Source organism: Marmota marmota, unplaced genomic scaffold (genome assembly GCF_001458135.2).
Source record: "Marmota marmota marmota unplaced genomic scaffold, marMar, whole genome shotgun sequence".
NCBI lineage: Eukaryota > Metazoa > Chordata > Mammalia > Rodentia > Sciuridae > Marmota > Marmota marmota.
This window is the reverse complement of record NW_026000082.1, coordinates 32972070-32991109: the sequence shown is the minus strand read 5'-3', so window position 1 is coordinate 32991109 and position 19040 is coordinate 32972070. Positions and strand designations below refer to the sequence as shown.

The following is a 19040-nucleotide window of genomic DNA, read 5'->3' as shown; positions in this document are numbered from 1 at the left end:
CCTCCTCCTCCTCTTTCTTCTTCCTGTTGAGCCTTGAGAGTTCTTATGCATTCTAGATACCAGTCCTTTAATAGATGTATAGTTTGCATATATTTTCTCAGTGTGTTTCTTAGTCTTTTCATCTTTTCTGTATGGTCTTTCATAGAGAGGCCATTTTTAATTTTAGGCCTCCCACCGTTTTTTTTCCCTCCCATTACCAGGGATTGAACCCAGGGACACTTAACCATGGAACTATATCTCCAGCTCTTTTTATTTTTTATTTTGAAACAGGGTCTCACTCAATTGCTTAGGGTCTTGCTAAGTTGCTGAGGCTGGCCTTGAACTAGTGATCCTCCTGCCTCGGCCTCTGAGTTGCTAGGATTACAGGTATATGCCATTGTGCCTAGCTGAGGCCCCCCCCACCTTTTTTAAAATCAAATTTCCCTTGTTTAAATTGTGCTTTTGGTGTCAAGTCTAAGAATGCCTTGCCTAGCCCTAATTCACAAAGATTGTCTCTAGTTTTTTTTTTTTTTTTTTCCCCTCAAAGTTATGGTTTATATCTAAATCCATGATCTGTTTGGGATAAAGTGTGAGGTTAAGGTCAAGGCTTATTTACTTTTTTCAATTGATGTTTTAAGTGTTTTAAAAAGACAGACTGTGAATCATTTAAAGTCCAGTTTAGTGCTAGGCTTAGGGAGGCCCTAGGGTGGTGGCGGATCAATGTCCAAGGGGAACTGCCTTGTAGCTGAGGGGCTAGACCAGGTTATTTAAACCTCTCAGAGGATCAGAAACAATGGCACTGATGCTCTGAGAACAGAAACAATAATCTTTACACTACAGGGTTAAAGATTCATTAACACATGTTGATTGAGCACCTATTATGCACTAGGTACTATTGTAGTTGCTAGGAATATTTGACTGTGAGATAGACAAAGGCCACCAGCACATGAGTTCTTCATGAAACTGCTAGGATCTTACATTTCAGGCAGGAAGAGACAGATGATAAATAAGTAAACAAGTGGAATATATAGTTTGTCAGATGGTGATAAGTGCTGTGAAGAAGAATAAATCAAGGAGGGGAATGGGGTGTGTGGGTTGGATAGTTTTATTTTGAAAAGGCTCAACGGACTGTCTTTCTGAGAAGGTGACATTTGAGCAGAGATATGAAGGAGGTGAGGGACTGGGGGGTGGATCATTGGGGGAAGGGACATTCTGGGCTGATCCACCAGTGAGTTCAAAGGCCCGGAGGCTGGAGCATCGAGGAGACCCATGTGAATGGTTAGTGACCCAGGGGAAACAGCAGGAGAGGACCTCAAAGTGGAGCTGGGGAGGGGGGACTCAGGCGAGCGAGGTGCGTAGCTACCGCAGGGCCTGGAGAGCAGGAGCACACACCCTCTGCTTGTATTTAGAAGTGTCATTGTGGCCCTTTTGTGGCCAGTAGACCGTAAGAGGACAGGGGGAGCACACAGGAGACTAGGGAGGAGGTTACTGCAGCAACCCAGCTGGGACATGGTGGGGGTGGTGATGGTGGTTAAAAAGTGGTCAAATTCTGGTTTGCCTTGAAAGTACAGCTAAGGGCATTTGCTGGTGGATTGGATGTGGGATGAAGGAGAGGGAAATGCAGAGAAGTCCAGGATGTTTCTAAGGCGTTTTGCTTGAACAGTGGGAAGGATGGAGTTGTCATTTACTGCGAAGGAGCGGACTGCGGCAAGAGCTGGTTTGACGGGGTGTCATAGATCAGGAGTCTGTGTTGGAGATGTTGACTTTGAGAAGCTATTAGATGTTCCAGTGAAGATATCCATCAGGCAGGTAGATATATGAGTGCGGAGTTCAGGGGAGAGTTCAGGCTGCAGCTATAAATCTGAAAGTTGTCAGGGTAGAGATGGTGTAGATGGGATTTAAAGCCACGAGGCTCGATGAGCTCTTTCGCACTAGTGGTTCTCAACAGGGGTGATTGTCGCCTAGGAGACAATTGGCAGTGTTTGGAGACACATTGTTGTCACTACTGGGTGGTAGCAGTAGGTACTACTGGCATCTAAGGGGTAGAGGGCAGGGAATTGCTAAACATCCCACGATGCATGGATAACTCCTGGCAACAAAGAACTATCTGGACCAAAATGTCTACAGTGCCCAGTTGAAAACCTCTGATTTAGTTCTTAGATTTTTTTTTAAGGAAATTAGCGTACATGGAAGTGAAAATAGCTGTGAAGCTTGAGCCTTGGGGTCCTCCAGTGTTTTGGGTTAAACGTGGGCAATTGCAACTAAATGCACTAAATACACATGAAATACAGAGCCCAAGACACAGCAAGCCCTCAGCAAATGGCAACTGTCACCATCATGATGTTCTTAACTTTACAAAAGCAGTTCTGATCTGTCTACCACTTTAGAATAAAATAAATCAGAGCTTGGGGGCTCTTTAGAGGATCTCTGTAACACCCCTCTGTGTGTACACATGGGGAACCAGACCCAGGGAGGGGAAGGGACTTGACTGAGATCCTATGGTGGGTCAAGAACCCAGGGTTCATGCCGATGACTTTTGATTATTCCCATTTTACAGATGAATACGCTGAGATTTAGAGATTGAGTCACTTGCCTCAGTCTACGTGGTGGTTCCACAGCAGGGCCAGAGTCAGAGTTTGAATAGCTTCATTTCCAATCTGGTGTTTTTTTAAACAATGACAGTAGCAGCAACAGCCATTGCCACTGCCGTTGTGGGCCGGGTGCCCTCTTGGTGCCAGGCACTGCTGCACACTTCACTGAGGCAGCTGGGTCAGGAGCTGGGTCAGGAGCTGGGGCAGGGGCAGGGGCCGGCCAAGTAGACGTGATGCAGACACCTCACCCCGCCCCTCTTCATTACACGCTCCTCTTTGTTGACGATGTTGCCACCGGCACCTTGCTCAGGCGCCTTGGCCAGTGGCTGTTGTGCTCTCCGCCAGCTGTGTTGTCATCTCCTCTGTCCCCACAACTCCCCTCCCACTACATTATTTGCCATAAAAACAATAATACAATATCAGTAAAAGGCTTTTTTTTTTTTTAAATCACCACTCTGAATCTCACCATCTTAGCCCAACAGCTGTTTAATTTTTCTGTCTTGTTCAAATCTCTGCCCATATGTCTGTAGTGCACATTTTTACACGCTTGTCATTGGGATGTGGAAAGCGTTCGGGATTCTGCTTCATTTCCTTGTGCTGTTCCGTGTGCTGTGCTGGTTATAATTATGTTTATTGCTTGCAGAAGTCTGTTGAGTGGCCCCGGATTGCTGGGCTGTTTGTTTCCAGATCACAGTTATTATAAATAATACTACATTGGAAAACGCAATGCTTATAGTTATGTTTTTTTTTTTTTTTTTCCCTCTTGAGTCATATTCTTTAGAGTAAATACTCAGAAGTGGTTAAAGAAAGGGGATTGACATAACCTTGTTTGGAAAGATGATTTTACTGCTGCTGGTGTCCCGTGTCAGTGCAAGTGTTTATTTATGAATTACTATAGGCCAGACTACTTGGCCTGTATCATCTCATGTAACTCTCATATTTGCCCTTCAAGTAAGTGTTATTATCTCCATATTTTTTAAAATCCAGGAACCTGCTGTCAGTGTTCAAAGGGGTTAGTAACTTGCCTGAAGTCACAGAACTAATGAAGGGTAGAGATACTTGTGAACTTTGATGGACTATGACCCCAGTCTCCTTTTCATGAGATAAAGTTGAAAGTTTTTTGAGGTTTTTTTTTTTTGGTACTGGCGATGGAACTCAGGGTCACTCAACCACTGAGCCACATCCCCAGCCCTGTTTTGTATTTTATTTAGAGACAGGGTCTCATTGAGTTGCTTAGCGCCTCACTTTTGCTGAGGCTGGCTTTGAACTTGAGATCTTTCTATTTCAGCCTCCCGAGCTACTGGGATTGTAGGCATGTGCCACCGTGCCTGGCTGTTTCCGAGTTTTTGCTTCCTTCTGAGCATTACTAAAATCAACACATTTGGGGCTAATTTAACAGATGTTTAACATTACCCGTCTCATTTTAATGTGCATTCTGACCTCTGATCTTCCAGTGGCCTACAGCCCTGTGGAATTCAGAGGAATGGGGCTTCGAAGTCCCCAGCTCTGTTTTGACAGTGTGTTGGCAGCTGAAGAGAGTGTCTGGGTGCCAGATGGTTTTCAGAAACAGAGAGGCTCATGGATCCGCACCCTTCAATCAACATATCAGTCTGTAGTTGACTCATGCATTATTCCAGCCCCCTGGATCTGCCCAGGTTTGATCAGGGGAGAGAGGGAGGGAAGAGAGGAGTGGGCCCTTTTGGAGACCCCTCCGTCCAGTGAGGGAAGTGACAGCTTTCCCAGCTGTTAGAGAATGGGGTGGTCGAGCATGAAGGTGGGAGTGTCTTTCTCCAAGTCACAGGTCGCTATCTTGGACCCTGCTCGGTGGGTTTAAGAAGCTTGAACAGGTTGCCGGTTTTTGGAAATCTGGACATTTCACACAAAAATCTTGGAATTTCTGGTTTCTCTTGAAAACTGGGAGGACGTGGCCCCCCTGAGCCTGCAGTCCCGCTTGACAGCAGTCACTGAGCCATGAGGAGGAGCTGCCTCTCTTGGGTGGGACACCTGGAGTCCTGCTTGCTGTCTTCTCCTCCCAGCTGTGTCTCCAGTTTGCCTTGAACTTTCCCTGCCTTTCTGTAAATGCTGCTGGGGGGCGGGGAGGCGGTGTGCTCCCACCAAGCCTGAATGGACTGGGAGAGGGGATGGGGCTGGCACCCCAGGGGCTGGAGGTGGTGTCGGCCCAGCTGCAGGGGCCCGAGGCCCACTCTCACTCGTGCAAACCAAGCAAGCAGCAGTTACTTGGCCTCCATGGACACCCTGGGGCCGAGCACCTGGGCCAGCCTGGACCATTGCCAGAGAGTCAGAGTCAAGCAGGACTTAGGAGCAAGATGATAAGTGTTCACAAAGTCTGCCCCCCACTACCACATGAAAACAGAACTCATAAAACCCCAAACAGGGAAATCTCCTGGGACAGGAATGGGAGATAAAACTACACATGGCAGGCTGGGGCCGGGGCCGGGGCTCAGCGATAGTGCACTTGCCTGGCACGTGTGAGGCACTGGGTTCAATTCTCAGGTCTGTCTGTCTGTCTATCTATCTATCTATGGCAAGTGTGTGCAGCCAGCGGCCCTCAGATCGAGGTGAGCAGCAGGGACTAGCCGCTTCATGTCCAGGGCGACAGAATTTACCTTGCTGTGGGAGGAGGGTACTAGGTAAGAGGTCAGGGGCTGACATCTCTCTCTGATGGCCAGATATGTGACTTTCCTGGAGCCCAGGGAAGAAAGGGAAGGCTCCTGGGTAGAAAGGGAAACAGTGTTGTGCTGGTTATGCGCTTCCCAAACTGTCACCTGTGTGCTCCCCTGTGTGCTCCCCTGTGTCGTCTTTATGAGGGGGCATTCTGAGCAAACTAATGGTAGGAAAAATGACCCTAGGGTCTTAGTTAATCTCCTTAAGGGCTAAGTACCAGGACTTAGCCATCTATTCATGAAGGGATCCTGAATACCCTAACTGGGGACACACTGCAGGTGCTCAGAGGACTCATGGGTGAGGAAGCTGCATGTCACAGAAACAGGGTGCAAGAGAGAAAGGGTCATTAGAAGGCCACTGTGGCTTCTTCCCTCCTCTCACAGATGTGGGAACAGAGGCCGGAGGTTTGCTTAAGATCATGTATCTGGGCAGCACAGATGCAGGCCTGGGCAGAGTCTCGGGCTCCTCCTGCTTCACTTTGGAAGCCTGATGTTTCCTTCTTTATAAAATGGAGAGTCACCTGGAGACTGTGTAGTACCGCCTCCTCCTCTTTCTGTCTGTGTTCTGAGACATGGCTGTGACTGGTTCCTTGACAGTGAATTCCACCTGGAGGGTGGGGACAGCTGTAGGTGAGAGCATGATTCTAGAGCCATCCTGTCCAGCATGGGATCCCAGCTTCATCACTTACTGCCTGTGTGAATGGGCAGCTCATTTACTCTCTGTGCCTGTGTTCCCACAGCTGTGTGACAGGGCTAAAAGCTCACTGGACTACAGCAAGGATTAGAGATAAAGCATTTTAAAGCCTCTAGAGAAATGTCTGCCACATTCAAAGCCACCCAAATGTTTACTGCCATTATTATTACAGAGCCGATTGTGTTTCCCTTTGAACTCACCATTGAACTTGAACCTTATCTTTAGAGTCTGCCTAGCATGTAACAGCATGCATTTCTGTCTGTTTCCCAATCTTGTTCTGGCTCATTTAACTCTTTGGCTCTCATTTTCACCACCCTCCTGGTTCTACATGCTACTGTATCATACACATGACTGTAAACTGTTTCACAATAACTTTGGAGAGATCAAGTTAAGGAAAACATTGCCCTACACATTGATTTAGACTGGCCCAGGGTGTAGTCTAGAATGATACGGAATTAGAAGGTGAACTGTACTATTAAAAAATCACAGCTAATATTTTTGAAGGAGTATTGTGCTAGCCATTGTCATGCATGCCTTACCTTAAACGTAACAATGATCCTGTGCAGCAAGGTCTATTATTTTCTTATTTTGCAGTTCAGGAACTGAGGCTCAGAGAGGTAAAGTGACCAAGGCAGAGGTTGCCAGCTGCACACAGCATAGTCGGGATTCCTGATTCCAGAGCACACCCTGTTACACCATGTTCAGTTCTAGGGGGTCCCTTGAGCTCTTGGGGACAAAGGAGGGATAGATTCTGTCAGTGATTGGTGCTCTTTGTCCTTGTCCCTCATCCTCCCTTCCCATTTCCTCTCCTTTCTCGCAGAGCCCATGCGGGCACCCAAAGGCCTGGCTTTCGCTGAGATCTTGGCTCGCCAGCTGACCCTGCAGTGGGAACCGCTGGGCTACAACGTGACACGCTGCCACACCTACACCGTGTCCCTGTGCTATTACTACACCCTGGGCAGCAGCCACAACCAGACCGTCCGCGAGTGTGTCAAGATGGAGCGGGGCGTCAACCGCTACACCATCAAGAACCTGCTGCCCTACCGGGACGTCCACGTGCGCCTGGTCCTCACTAACCCCGAGGGGCGCAAGGAGGGCAAGGAGGTCACCTTTCAGACTGACGAGGATGGTAAGGGCGCCAGCCGCGATTCCTAGGGCCCCCGAGTTCCTCCCCCACATCCTGTGTCTGAGACTCAAGTTTATTATACAGAATTTTTTGCTTAGGATGAAACCGCTGTAACCACAAAGCAATGAGAGCTAATAGTTATTCTCTGGAGGACTGTGGGTTCATTCTTAAGCATTTGGAAGAGTTTAGTAGGGAAGGGATTTGGGACTAGAGTTTTCTTTGTGGCAAGGCTTTAAATAATAGTTTTAATTTGAAAATAGATACTGGAATATTCAAATTTTCTTTGTATACTGTGATTTTTCAAGAACTTTGCTCCTTTCACCTAAATTGTGAAATGTCTTGACCTAAAACATTTGCTTATAAATTCTCCTTTATTTAATACCTATATAATCTGTAATCTGTACTGATAGCCCCTTTTTCTTTTCTGATACAGATAATTTGTATTTTCTGTCTTTTTTTTCTTGTTTACTCTTGCTTGGGATATATAAATTTTGTTAATTTTTCCAAAGAGCCAACTTTGGCTTAGTTGATTTTTTTCCCCCCATGGAATTGAACCCAGGGATGCTCTACCTCTGAGCTAATACCCTGCCCTTTGAAAATGTTTTATTTTGAGGCAGAGTCTTGCTAAGTTGCTGAGGCTGGCCTTGAGCTTGTGATCCTCCTGCCTCATCCTTTGGAGTAGCTGGGATTGTGCTCATGCACCTCTGGGCTTGGCAATATTTCATTTTGTATTCTTTCTTTTTTAAAAAATATTTTCTTTGGATTTGATTTGCTGTTTTTTTTTTTTTTTTTTTTTTTAGCTTTTGGGAATGGAAGATGTCTTAGATCAATAGTTCTGAGCCTCCATTTCTAATATGCACTTAAAGCCATACATTTCCTTTTAATCCCTTTATGTGCATCCCATGAGGATTTTTTTGTTTGTTTTTAGTTGTAAATGAACACAATACCTTTATTTATTTTTATGGGGTGCTGAGGATTGAACCCTGTGCCTCACACATGCTAGGCAAGCACTCTAAGCCACAACTCCAACCCCAGGTCTTTTTTTTTTTTTTTTGGTAATGCTGGGAACCAAGGCCTCTCAGATGCTAAGCAAATCACAGAGTTATATCCCCAGCTTTCATTAGTTTTGATATGTCTCATCTTCATTATCATTCAGTTCAAAATATTTTCTAATTTTTTATAATTTCTTCTCTGACTCAAGAGTTATTTAGAATTATGTTGCTTAATTTTTAAGCAATTAGGACTTCTAATTATCTTTTTGTTATTGATTTCCAGCTTAATCCCACTGTGGTCAGAGTACATACTCTAAATTTAGCCTTTTGAAATTCGATTCTTTCTTTATGGTCCCAGCATGTGGTTGAATTTTGGTAAATGACCCATGTGTGCCTGAAAAAAAAAATTGCTTTCCATCATTTTGGGGGCAGTGTGCTAAATCTGCCAGACTCATCTTTACTGAGCACTTACTGTACATCAGACACTATGCTGAATGTTTTTCATCTATTAATGGCTATATAATCGCCATGACAACCTATGTGATAGGCTATGGTCCTCACTTTACAGATGAGGTCACAAAGCTAGTTTGTAGGCAGCAGAGCTGGTTTCAAACCTGGCCTTCTGGTTTCCAAGTTATCATTATTTATTTATTTATTTATTTTAAATGCTGGGGATCAAACCCAGGGCCTTGCTCATGCTAAGTGTGCACTGAGCCCCACCCCCACCCCTGAGAGTTGTCCTTCTCAACCCCTGCAACTCTCATACCAGGACAGGTTCAAAGCCTTCCCTTTAGATTCCTGCAAACCCCAGGTGCCCCTAAGCTCCCTGGTGGTGGATTTTCTTGCTGCCCTACACGTGCAGTTTTCTCTTCTGCACAGCACTGGCCCAGACACAAAGGCAACCCCTGGTTTGCTTTCCACAAAACTCCATCACCCAAGGCAGTGTGTGTGCCCTGTGCTGAGCATCTTCCAGTGGTCATGAGGACCGGCTGTGATGATTCTGAGACGTTGCAAGCAACCTCAGGCTGAATGTCAGACCACCCCCTTTCCAAAGTCTGTTGACCTCTGCATCCCCCATTCCCGGGTTTGTTATGGCTGCCTCACCCTCGCTGGCCTCACTTGGGCCACTTGATCTTTTTTTTAGTCCTCTCCCCACTCCTATAATGGTTGTTGTTGTTGTTGTTATTATTATTATTATTTTTACTTTTCCTCAAAGTATTAATAAAATATTTACAGAAATTGTATTTTGGGGATGTCCTGAGGATTGAACCCAGGGAGTTTCATGGGGCCTCACTAAGTTGCTAAGACTGACCTTGAACTTGTGATCTTCCTACCTCAGTCTCCTGAGCCGCTGAGATTATGGGTGTGCACCACAGTGCCCAGTTTACAGAAAGTATCTTAAATGGTCAGCCAATGAATTGTCACTTGAAGAAACCCATGCCCAGACCAGGAAATGACATTGCCAGTGCCCCAGGAAGCTCCATTTTTGCTTTCTCCTGGTCACTACCTCCCAAGGGTAATCATTATGCCTACCTGTAACAGCAGATTGATTTTCTTGGTTGGGACTTTATCGAATGGAAGCAGAGAGCATTCTTTATCTACTCAACTTCTTTCTCTCAACTTCATGCTTGAGAGACTCAGCCACATCGTACGTTCCGCCCTGGGGAGTTCAGTTCTCACTGCTGAATAGCTCATTATGGGGATAAATATACCGAATGAAAAAAAAATCCTGTTTACTGTTGTTGAGTGTTTGGGTTGCTTCCGATTTTTGTCTATTTTGAAGAATGCTTATAGTTTGAAAACATTTTCTCTTGGTGGATATACACATTTCTGATGGGTTTACTCCTTGGAGTGGAACAGCTAGGTAACAGGACATATGTTTCTCTTTAGTAGATCTTGCCAGACGGTTTCCCAAAGTGGTGGGACCAGCGCACACTCTGCTGCCAGGTGTGAACATTTTGGTTGCTCTGTGTCCTCATCAACACTAGAAATCGTCTTTTTTTTTTTTTCATTTTGCCATCTTGATGGACAGACAGTGGTCTCCTGAGCTATTTGTTTTCCCACAGAGCAGCTTAGATTATGTTGACTGTCATCTCTGCTTCCGCTTTCTCTGCCTGAGGACTTCAGCTTCCCCACAATGCTTTGTCAAGGTGTTTTTCCAGTCTGAAGCTGTCTTCTTCCTGAGTGAAATCCCTCTGCTTGCTGTTAGGAGTACACATTAAAACAAAAACCCAAACAGAATCAGACCATGCCCGGAAGTGTTTATGCTCAACTCTTAACAGTATTTATGCTTGGGTGATGCAATTGTAGGTGTTGTTAATTTTCTTTATGTTCAGTTAGACTTTTTTTTTTTTTTCTGCATTGAACATATTGTGAATGTAATTAGACAGTTTTAGATGAGAAAACACTTCCAACCCATACTCCTGATACCCGAGTGCAATTGTTGTTTTCATTTTTCTGGCAAATATCTATATTTTCTGACAACTTCCCAGCTGGAGCCAAATAGGAGCTGTCACACATTCCTCTGGGGGCACCGTGACCTGCACAGCAGTGAAAATACCAGCTGCCCCTTTGGAGAGCTCAGGAATGAGTCAAGTCACAGGAGGTTGATATTCCCCTTCAGGCTTTATGTATATCATGTTATTTAGGCCTGGTTAGGGAGGGGGTTTCGTCATCCCCATTTCATGGATGAGGAAAACAAGGCTTCACGAGGGGAAGAGGAGTTCAAGTGGACGAGCAGGGGAGTGGTGAGGTTGGAATGTGCATCCATGTATTTGGAGCCCAGACCCACTTTCCTCTGCCTTTTCCCCCTCACAGTGCCTGGTGGGATTGCGGCTGAGTCCCTGACCTTCACGCCACTGGAGGACATGATCTTCCTCAAGTGGGAGGAGCCCCAGGAACCCAACGGCCTCATCACTCAGTATGAGGTGAATGGAGGCCCCGTGGTCAGAGGCTATGCCCTGTGGGTTCCTTGTTAGGGGGGGTCTGGGGACATGAATGAGAGGCAAGGTACCCAGAAACCTGGCCTGAGGGGAACCCCCAGTCCCCCTAGCCCAGCCGGCTCCTCGGGAGCTTGGTAGGTGGGAATTGGCAACATGGGTCCCTGTCCCATGCTGGCCTGCCTGCCTGCCCTGCCCCCAGATCAGCTACCAGAGCATCGAGTCCTCAGACCCTGCAGTGAACGTGCCGGGCCCCCGGCGTACCATCTCCAAGCTCCGCAATGAGACCTACCACGTCTTCTCGAACCTGCACCCAGGCACCACCTACCTGTTCTCCGTGAGGGCTCGCACGGGCAAAGGCTTTGGCCAGGCAGCGCTCACTGAGATCACCACCAACATCTCGGGTGAGCCCCGCAGCCCAGCCTGGCCCGAGGAGGTGGCCCAGAATGCCAGCCTTCTGTGAGCAGAGGTGGGATGGGGTGGCCTGAGGGTGCTTCCAGAGGACCCCTGCTGAGATAAATGTGCCTTCCAGGGTTGATGTCAGGGTCAGGGAGGACTAAACCCGAAGAGGCAGGAGACCATTGGTGGATTCAGAGGGTTGAGGTTGGGTTAGTGCTCAGGGTCAGGGGCCAGCGAAGCCAAGGAAGTCAAGACATCAGGGGAAGAGCTCTGAGGGCAGGGGTCAGGGGGCTGAGGGGTGGCCTTCCTGATCCAGTGGCCAGGCTCCATTCTTGTGTCCCTGTCCCCCTCCCCAGCTCCCAGCTTTGACTATGCTGACATGCCGGCACCCCTGGGCGAGTCGGAGAACACCATCACCGTGCTCCTGAGGCCTGCACAGGGCCGTGGTGCGCCTATCAGGTGGGACAGCCCTCGTGGAGAGGCGGGAGGTCAGGGCCACAGGGAAGAGCCCCTTGCTCCGACCCACAGCCCCCACCCAGGCCAGCTCCCTCGTTCGCCCTCAGTCTTCCAACTTGGGCCTCAAAGTGGAGGAGGATGTTCTGTGTTCCAGGCAGGTGGAACGCCTGTGCTCTCTCCCCTGAGTCATGGGTCTCTGAGGGTAACTGTCAGGAGTTCTCTGGACACTGTCCAGCTTGCAGAGGGACCTGCCCAGGCCTCTGCAGGGGGCTTCTTCAGATACCCTGGAGAGGGGAAACTGCAGGCCTCGTGTAGTCTAGCTCTGTTCCTGGAGACATAGGAGTGGGCTCTCTGGAAGACAAGTGCAGCCGGCCACAGAGGGTTGCCTCTCTGGGGTGGCTGCGTGCTCAGCTTCTTTGCATCTTTCTCCGCAGAAGAAGCTGGGCTGCTGAGGCCATGGTGGGGGAAGGTTCTGGAGTGGAGATGGGGTGTGTGAGAGTGGGGCGAGCCTGGGTGTGTGCGCGTGTGATGTGTGGTGTGGCGGTGAGTGTGCATGAGGGTTTTCAGGCACACGTGTGCACGTACTCCTATCAGCCAGACACTGTGAGAGGGACTTTACATGCACAAAGTCACTTTGTCCTCTTGCAACTCTGGAGTGTGTTTTACCTGCCCCCAAGGCTGCATGGCCATACGGGCTAGGATTTGGACTGTGGGTCTGTCTGCAAATCTTGTCTCTTACGGACATCACCCTCCTCCTCATCTTCCCCTCTGGTGGACCCTTTTCCTCCTCAAAGGCGCATGCACTGGGAGAGGGTGACAACCTTCAGTGGTGGGGGTGTGAGTGTCCTCGTCGCCTCCAGCGAGGGAGTCAGCTGCCCAGGTGCCCCAGGAAGTCCCTTGCCTCTTTCCTGCTTCTTCCTCCTGTCCTCCTCACCTGCTCTGCTGCAAATCCTGTTCTGGGAAGATTCTGAGACCCTCAGGAGAGGCTCAGAAAGAACTCAGGGTATCTGCAGGGCATTTTGCTTTTAGCTGGGGCCTTGGGACCCTTGTGCAGCCGAATGAAGAAGGAGCTGGAACACGCTTCTCCTTTTCTTGTCCCCTTGTGGGATTCTGTGAGCTGAACTGGTTGGAGTCCTGCAGGGACTGTGACAAGGCTGCATGGGGCCTTTGGAGGTGGGACTTTGTAGGAGGAGGGAGACAGGATGCTGAACGACCCTGGGCCTGTCCTCTTACCTCCCTGAGCCTCTCTTATTGCACCATGGGGGCCACTGCCAATTAGGATTGTCTTTGTATGACTAGTGTTAATTGTCATTCCTGGTGGGACTTGGGACTGGGAGAGGCCTGACCTCAGTTTGGGGAAGCAGAGGCTGAGAGGGGCTTCGACTGGTGTTTGTAATGGGTTAGTGACAGGCAGTGGGCTGGTGACCAATACTCTGGGATGATTCCTGCAACTTAAAAGCTCAAAAGTAACAACTGGAGATCCAGGAAAAGGCCTTTCTGCTTTCCAGAGCAGAGGCTGTGAGTAGGGGATGTCACACGGTGAGACATGACTGAGGCGGTCATGGGAAGTATTTAAATTTGTCAGCATTCATGTATTTACTCTCCACAGAGGATTTGGAGGAGCTCACAGCAAAAGCCTATTCAGTAAAGAGATAAAACAGAAGCTCAGACGTCGGAGCAGGGAGCACTAGTCAGGGCCAGTGTGCAGGAACTGGGAACAGTGGGGCTCTGATTTGCAGAGGGGCTGCCTTAGGGTTGAGAGGGTATGTGAGAGGACATACAGGGGTGTCCTCGTTTGCCTAGTGACCATCACTTCCCAGTAGAGGTCAGCTCCAGGGAGCTCAGATCCCCTGTACCCAGCGTAGGGCCCCTTGTTTAAATGCAATAAAAACTTTCTGAATGAATGAATGAAATTTTTCTAACCCTGTTCATAATTGACTGAGGCCCAGAAGGGAGCCATTGGTAGCTTTGGTTTCCCAGGTCCCATGTCCCACATAGGAGGACTCACTGTGGCAGGGTAGGCCCTAGGCTTGGTTCAGTTGAGCAGGACCACGATTCTCTCAGTCCTGCTTACCAGTAGGAATGACAGCTGGCATGCACGGGCTGCTTTGTGTCTGCTCTTTGTATCCATATCCTGGACTACTCCCATTTTACAGAGGAGGACACTGAGGCCCAGGGAGGTTAAGTGACTGGCCCAGCTAGGAAGGAGCAGAGTTAAGATTAGTTCTCAAGTAGGGCTGACCCCAAAGCTCACACACTCAGCCACCAGACAGCTCTCCTGGTCCTCTGTCCTGCTGCGATCACTTGTGCTGTCCCCTCGCTGTCCAGCGTGTACCAGGTAATTGTGGAGGAGGATCGGCCGCGGCGGCTGCGGCGGGAGCCAGGTGGCCAGGACTGCTTCCCAGTGCCTCTGACCTTCGAGGCAGCGCTGGCTCGTGGCCTAATGCACTACTTTGGGGCCGAACTGGCGGCTAGCAGTCTGCCTGAGGCCATGCCCTTCACCGTGGGTGACAACCAGACCTACCGTGGTTTTTGGAATCCACCACTTGAGCCCAGGAAGGCCTACCTCATCTACTTCCAGGCAGCAAGCCACCTGAAAGGGGTGAGGGACTCATCATGGCAGAGGTGAAGGAGGGTGGGGTGCTGGGTGGAAGGCTGGGGACACCCTGGAGTGGCCCTTCCACAGAGGTCTGAGACCCAGACCCAGACCCTGCCCCTTCCTATAGCCCGGCCTTCTTCCCTTGATTCCTTACCTTCTGGCCTAGTCCTTGTCCCTTCCTGAGGCCTTTCCTTCTGCCTCAGGTGCCTCTGTTACCCAGAGATCATCATCTTAGGTTCCTGCTTTCACATATTGAGGTCTAGGTCTGGCCTCCTCACCAGGCCCCGCCTTCTCTCTGAGACCCCGCCCTATTCTCTAGGTTCCTCCCTCCTCAGATTATTCCTTCCTTGGTGGCTCCTTTCCTGCCAGGCCTGTGGACATGGGCCCACCCCCATTCTGGAGGCCCCACCCCCCATTCCTCAGGCCCCACCCCATTCCTCAGGCCCCACCCCCACTCCTCAGGCCCCACCCCCACTCCTCAGGCCCCACCCCTTCCCATGCTGTCTCATCTGATTTTCTTAAGGCACTGCCCTATTTGCAGGCCCCTCCCCCTGGGCCACGCCTCCCATCCTGCTGGGCAAGAGTAGCCTTAGTTTTCATACTAGAGGGCACCCTGATTAGGCCTAAGACACTGTGAGGTTCCTGTCCTGGGAGGGTGAGACCTGTTTTCTGTGGTGTTGAGGTCCTTCCCCATCTGTGCTTCCAGGAAACCCGGCTGAACTGCATCCGAATCGCCAGGAAAGGTGAGTCCCTCTGGGTTGTTGAGGCCTGCAGTGGAGGGTTTCTTACCTGTGGCTTTGGGGAGGGGGTCCTGGCCACCCAAGGGCTTTGGGACCACAGCAGGGCAGCAACAGTGGTTCTGAGGTTAGGAAGGACTTCCTTTCTCAAGGAATCCTTCAAGGGTGGGCAGCAGGCAGGGTCCAACTTCCTACCCCTCCCTAAGGTTGCAGAAGGGGCCCTGAAAGGGGCCTGGGACAGACCTGGGGAGAGGGAGCCGTTTTGCTCGGCACTGATTCTGGGTTCTGTATAAGCCTCTTATCCAGTGGGGAGAGGTAGGACCGTGGGGGACCTGCAGGGTAGAGGCTGAACCTCTTCTAGACATGGAATGTGGTTGGTTACCATCCTGAGATGCCCTAACCGCACCATAGGTACATGGCTTTTTCCCCTTCATCACCTTGCAGGAGGGCTGTTTGCCCTGGGTCTGAAGGCCCAGGTGTTCTCCATCGTCTGCTGAAAGTTGGGCAGGATTTGAGGAAGCGGAGAGGGGCAGCTATTGCTGACAGGGGGCAGGATAGGTGAAGACTTGATGAATGTAGAAGGCCCCAGAAACGTCCAGGAGACAGATCTGACCTTGAGGCAGGAGGGGCTGTGGGCTGTGGGTGTGTGTTTGTGCAGCCTGGTCTGTTCCCTGGGGCTCAGATCCCTGCAGGCAGGGCCTGGTGGTCCCAGCTCCCCTCTGACCCTTTGTCCTGCTTTGTTCTCAGCTGCCTGCAAGGAAAGTAAGCGGCCCCTGGAGGTGTCGCAGAGGTCGGAGGAGATGGGCCTCATCCTGGGCATCTGTGCAGGGGGACTTGCTGTCCTCATCCTCCTCCTGGGGGCCATCATTGTCATCATCCGCAAGGGGTGAGTGAGGCCAGCACCCTGGCCCACCAGTGGCTTGTGTCTCTCGAAGGCCTGGTTGGTGCAGAGGAGCTGTGTCTGGGTGTCTGTGGAGGTCAGCCTGGACATCGGGCCTGTAGATGGACTCAAGCGGGATAGTAGGAAGCCTGACACTTGGTAAATGGAGCTGCCCCGGTACAGCATGGCTGGAGTGCAGGTCTGGCTGGTGCCAGGTGCCACTATCTAGGGAAGGCCACTCAGTGCTTAGTGCCAAGGAGCTGTGTTGGAAGACAGCACTGCCTTCTTGTGCCTCTGGGAGCTGTGCCAATAGGAAGGGTGTGGAGGTGACCTGACTTTGAATCCTCAGCCCCCGGCAGACCGTTAGCCAACTCATCTGCCTTGACCATTTTGTTGTGAAGTTGACCCTGAGCATGGGTGTCATGTCCCCTCCTTTTCAAACCAGGGCTTTGAGCCATGGCTTTCCTCAGTACCCCACCTGCCCTGGTCCCTGCTGCTATGGATCCCTGAGTTTTTCTGGGCCCATGGCTCAGAGTGAACCCCACGATCTCCCATCCTACCCGTTTGGGTAGGATGTGTTTCTTAGGGCATTTTGCAGAGGGCCACCTGAGTCCTGGTACATCTTAAAATCTAGAACTTAGAATCTCAGAAATCTAGGATTGGGGATTCTAAGAATCTCAGAAGTTAGAATTCTAGTGGCTCAGAACTCCAGAACAAGAGCTGCTGGGTAATTTAAGGCCATCTAATCGAGTGGTTTTGAATTTTTTATAGCATGCATGCACAACAACAAACAAACAACCCCCCCAAACAAACAAAACTCCCCAACCCTTTGTGTGCTGGGAGCCCAGTACAGAGAGCAGATGAAGGCTGAGTAGCAGCTCTGGTTGGAGGCAGGTGGGGACTCCTGAGACCCCTCTGCTTGCTAGCTCCACCCTGCCTCATTCCCCACGAGTGACCCTAGAACACTGGGGTCCAAGCACCTCAGTAGAAACAGGGATGTGGGGCCCCAGTGGGTAGACCAGCCCAAGGTCACCCAGGGAACCAAAGGCAGAGCCTGCGTTCTCTCTCCCCACCTGGGCTCTGGCTTCCGAAGTCCCTGTTGCTGCCAGGCTGGGCACACATGGGCGAGTTGGCGCTGGATCTCTGGGCTGCCAGGAGCAGATAAGTAGGATCCTGGGAGATGGTGGAGAGCTGGCTAGGGCCACCTTGCCTGAGGCCAGGCACCAGCAGGAGGGAGCAGGGTATGCCAGCAGAGTCAGGTGGGGTGGGGGGTGGCCTATCCAGGGCCGTAAGCTCTGATTTTTATCTTCCTAGTCTCTGCACAGCTTGATGAGACCATATATTTTAAATTTATTATTTAATGAGTAATTACTGTGTGCCAGGAGCTTTACACACACCATCCATTAGCTTGTCAATTATTGAGCACCTATTATGTGCCAGACACTGTTCTGGCATTCAGGGTACATCAGAGAACATTTCCTTCTTGGATCCTGATAAAGGAAGCAGGTCTCACTCCCTTTTTACTGATGAAGAAACCCTAATTAGAGCAATTTTCCCACGTCACTCTGCTCAGTGGCAAGGTTTGATTTGAGCTCAGGCCTGACCAGATATGTGAAGGGCGTCATATTGGGGACCCCACAAGCAGCAAGTCCCTGCAGTTCGCCCCAGCAGGGGGCCTGAGACCCAACTCTAAGTGGGGGCAGGGCTGGGGGTGGAAGAGGCCTGTTCAGTTACAGGTGTTATTTGAGGTCCAAGAAACTACCCTCAAAGGAAAGAGGGTCGGGTATGTGGTGGTATCCAATGCTCCGTGCCCCCCACAAATAGAGCATTTGGCTAGGAGGGGGCTGCTCAGAGGTGCTGTCAGGCCTCACTAGGAGACGCACAATTCTGTAATTGGTACCTGACACATCCCCATTTAGCCCCCCCCCCAGTTTCCTCTAAAAGCCACTCAATAACACACCAAATCCCTGATTCTACTCTGGCCTTGGGCCACTGAGCTCCTCTGTTTACATTGTGGGGCGTTATGTAGCAGAGCAGCTCTGGAGGTATGGGGTGTCCAGATCAGCTTGTGCTGTGAATGTGATTGACAGCAGAGGAGCTCACCCACCCCACTCCAAGGCCTGATGTGGCCTTGGGAGAGAGCATAGATTAGGTTCCCAGGTCAGAGTCCTGGGCCAGGTGGGGTCTGCTCTGACTCTGCCATGACTCCCGTGACTTAGCACCCGCTCTGTGCAGCGGGAAGCCGCCCTGCTCTGGCTTCTCACCGGGGTGAGCTGCAGGACCTGGGGCTCCTGATCCAAGCTGGGCTTGGGGGCCAAGAGGGGGCGGCCTGGCTCCTTTAAGGGACCCCACCCCAGGGCAGTCGGGGTGGGAGAGGATGGGCCCTGGGTGTGCCCTGTGCTCCTGAGGGATCCTCTCCCCCCTGCCCTCCTGTCTCCAGCTGTCCCTCCTGGCTGAGCTGTGTGCAGAGGGCTCTCCCTCAGGGCCCTGGGCCTGCAGGGGTGAGCCGGGGGCTGCCCTGGGTGAGTGAAGGTGCCGCTGAGTGTGAGTGTGTGAGCATGCGACTGTGAGTGTGTCAGTGTGAGTGCCTGTGTGTGTGTGTGTACGTGTGTGTCTGACGGGAGTGCCTGTGAGTGTGTGCAGTGTGTGTCTCTCTTTGAGTGTATACACGTGTGATCTGAGTGTGCTTAAGTGTGCGTGTGCATGTGCGTGTGTTCTCCCTGTGTTTGCACGTTTGTATGTATGGCCGTGAAGCTGTGCATCCCCCCCTTTGCCCACCTCCCCACTTCCAGCAGCAGCTTGGGGAAGGTTCTGGAAAGGCCTCTGGTTCCTGGTCCACAGCTGAGCCAGCCCTTGGGACAAAGGAGGCCCTGGGACCTGTCCAGTCCCTGGCTGGCCCCTGCCCTGCACGGGAAGCCCCTGGGCCTCCCTGCCTCTGGGCATCGCCCCAGCCCGCCTGGTTGC

General features: G+C 50.6%; 1 protein-coding gene across 15 annotated transcripts in view; it reads left to right on the top strand.

Annotated features, from left to right (window-relative positions):
* Positions 1 to 19040, top strand: part of Ptpru (protein tyrosine phosphatase receptor type U) — a 71872-nt gene that overhangs the window by 22554 nt on the left and 30278 nt on the right. For all 15 annotated transcript variants that reach the window (XM_048815932.1, XM_048815928.1, XM_048815922.1 and 12 more), the window contains 7 exons: positions 6769 to 7077; positions 10884 to 10993; positions 11208 to 11409; positions 11761 to 11863; positions 14189 to 14462; positions 15166 to 15202; positions 15944 to 16082. In XM_048815932.1, the coding sequence (XP_048671889.1) occupies positions 6769 to 7077; positions 10884 to 10993; positions 11208 to 11409; positions 11761 to 11863; positions 14189 to 14462; positions 15166 to 15202; positions 15944 to 16082 (1174 nt within the window). The remainder of the gene's footprint in view (positions 1 to 6768; positions 7078 to 10883; positions 10994 to 11207; positions 11410 to 11760; positions 11864 to 14188; positions 14463 to 15165; positions 15203 to 15943; positions 16083 to 19040) is intronic.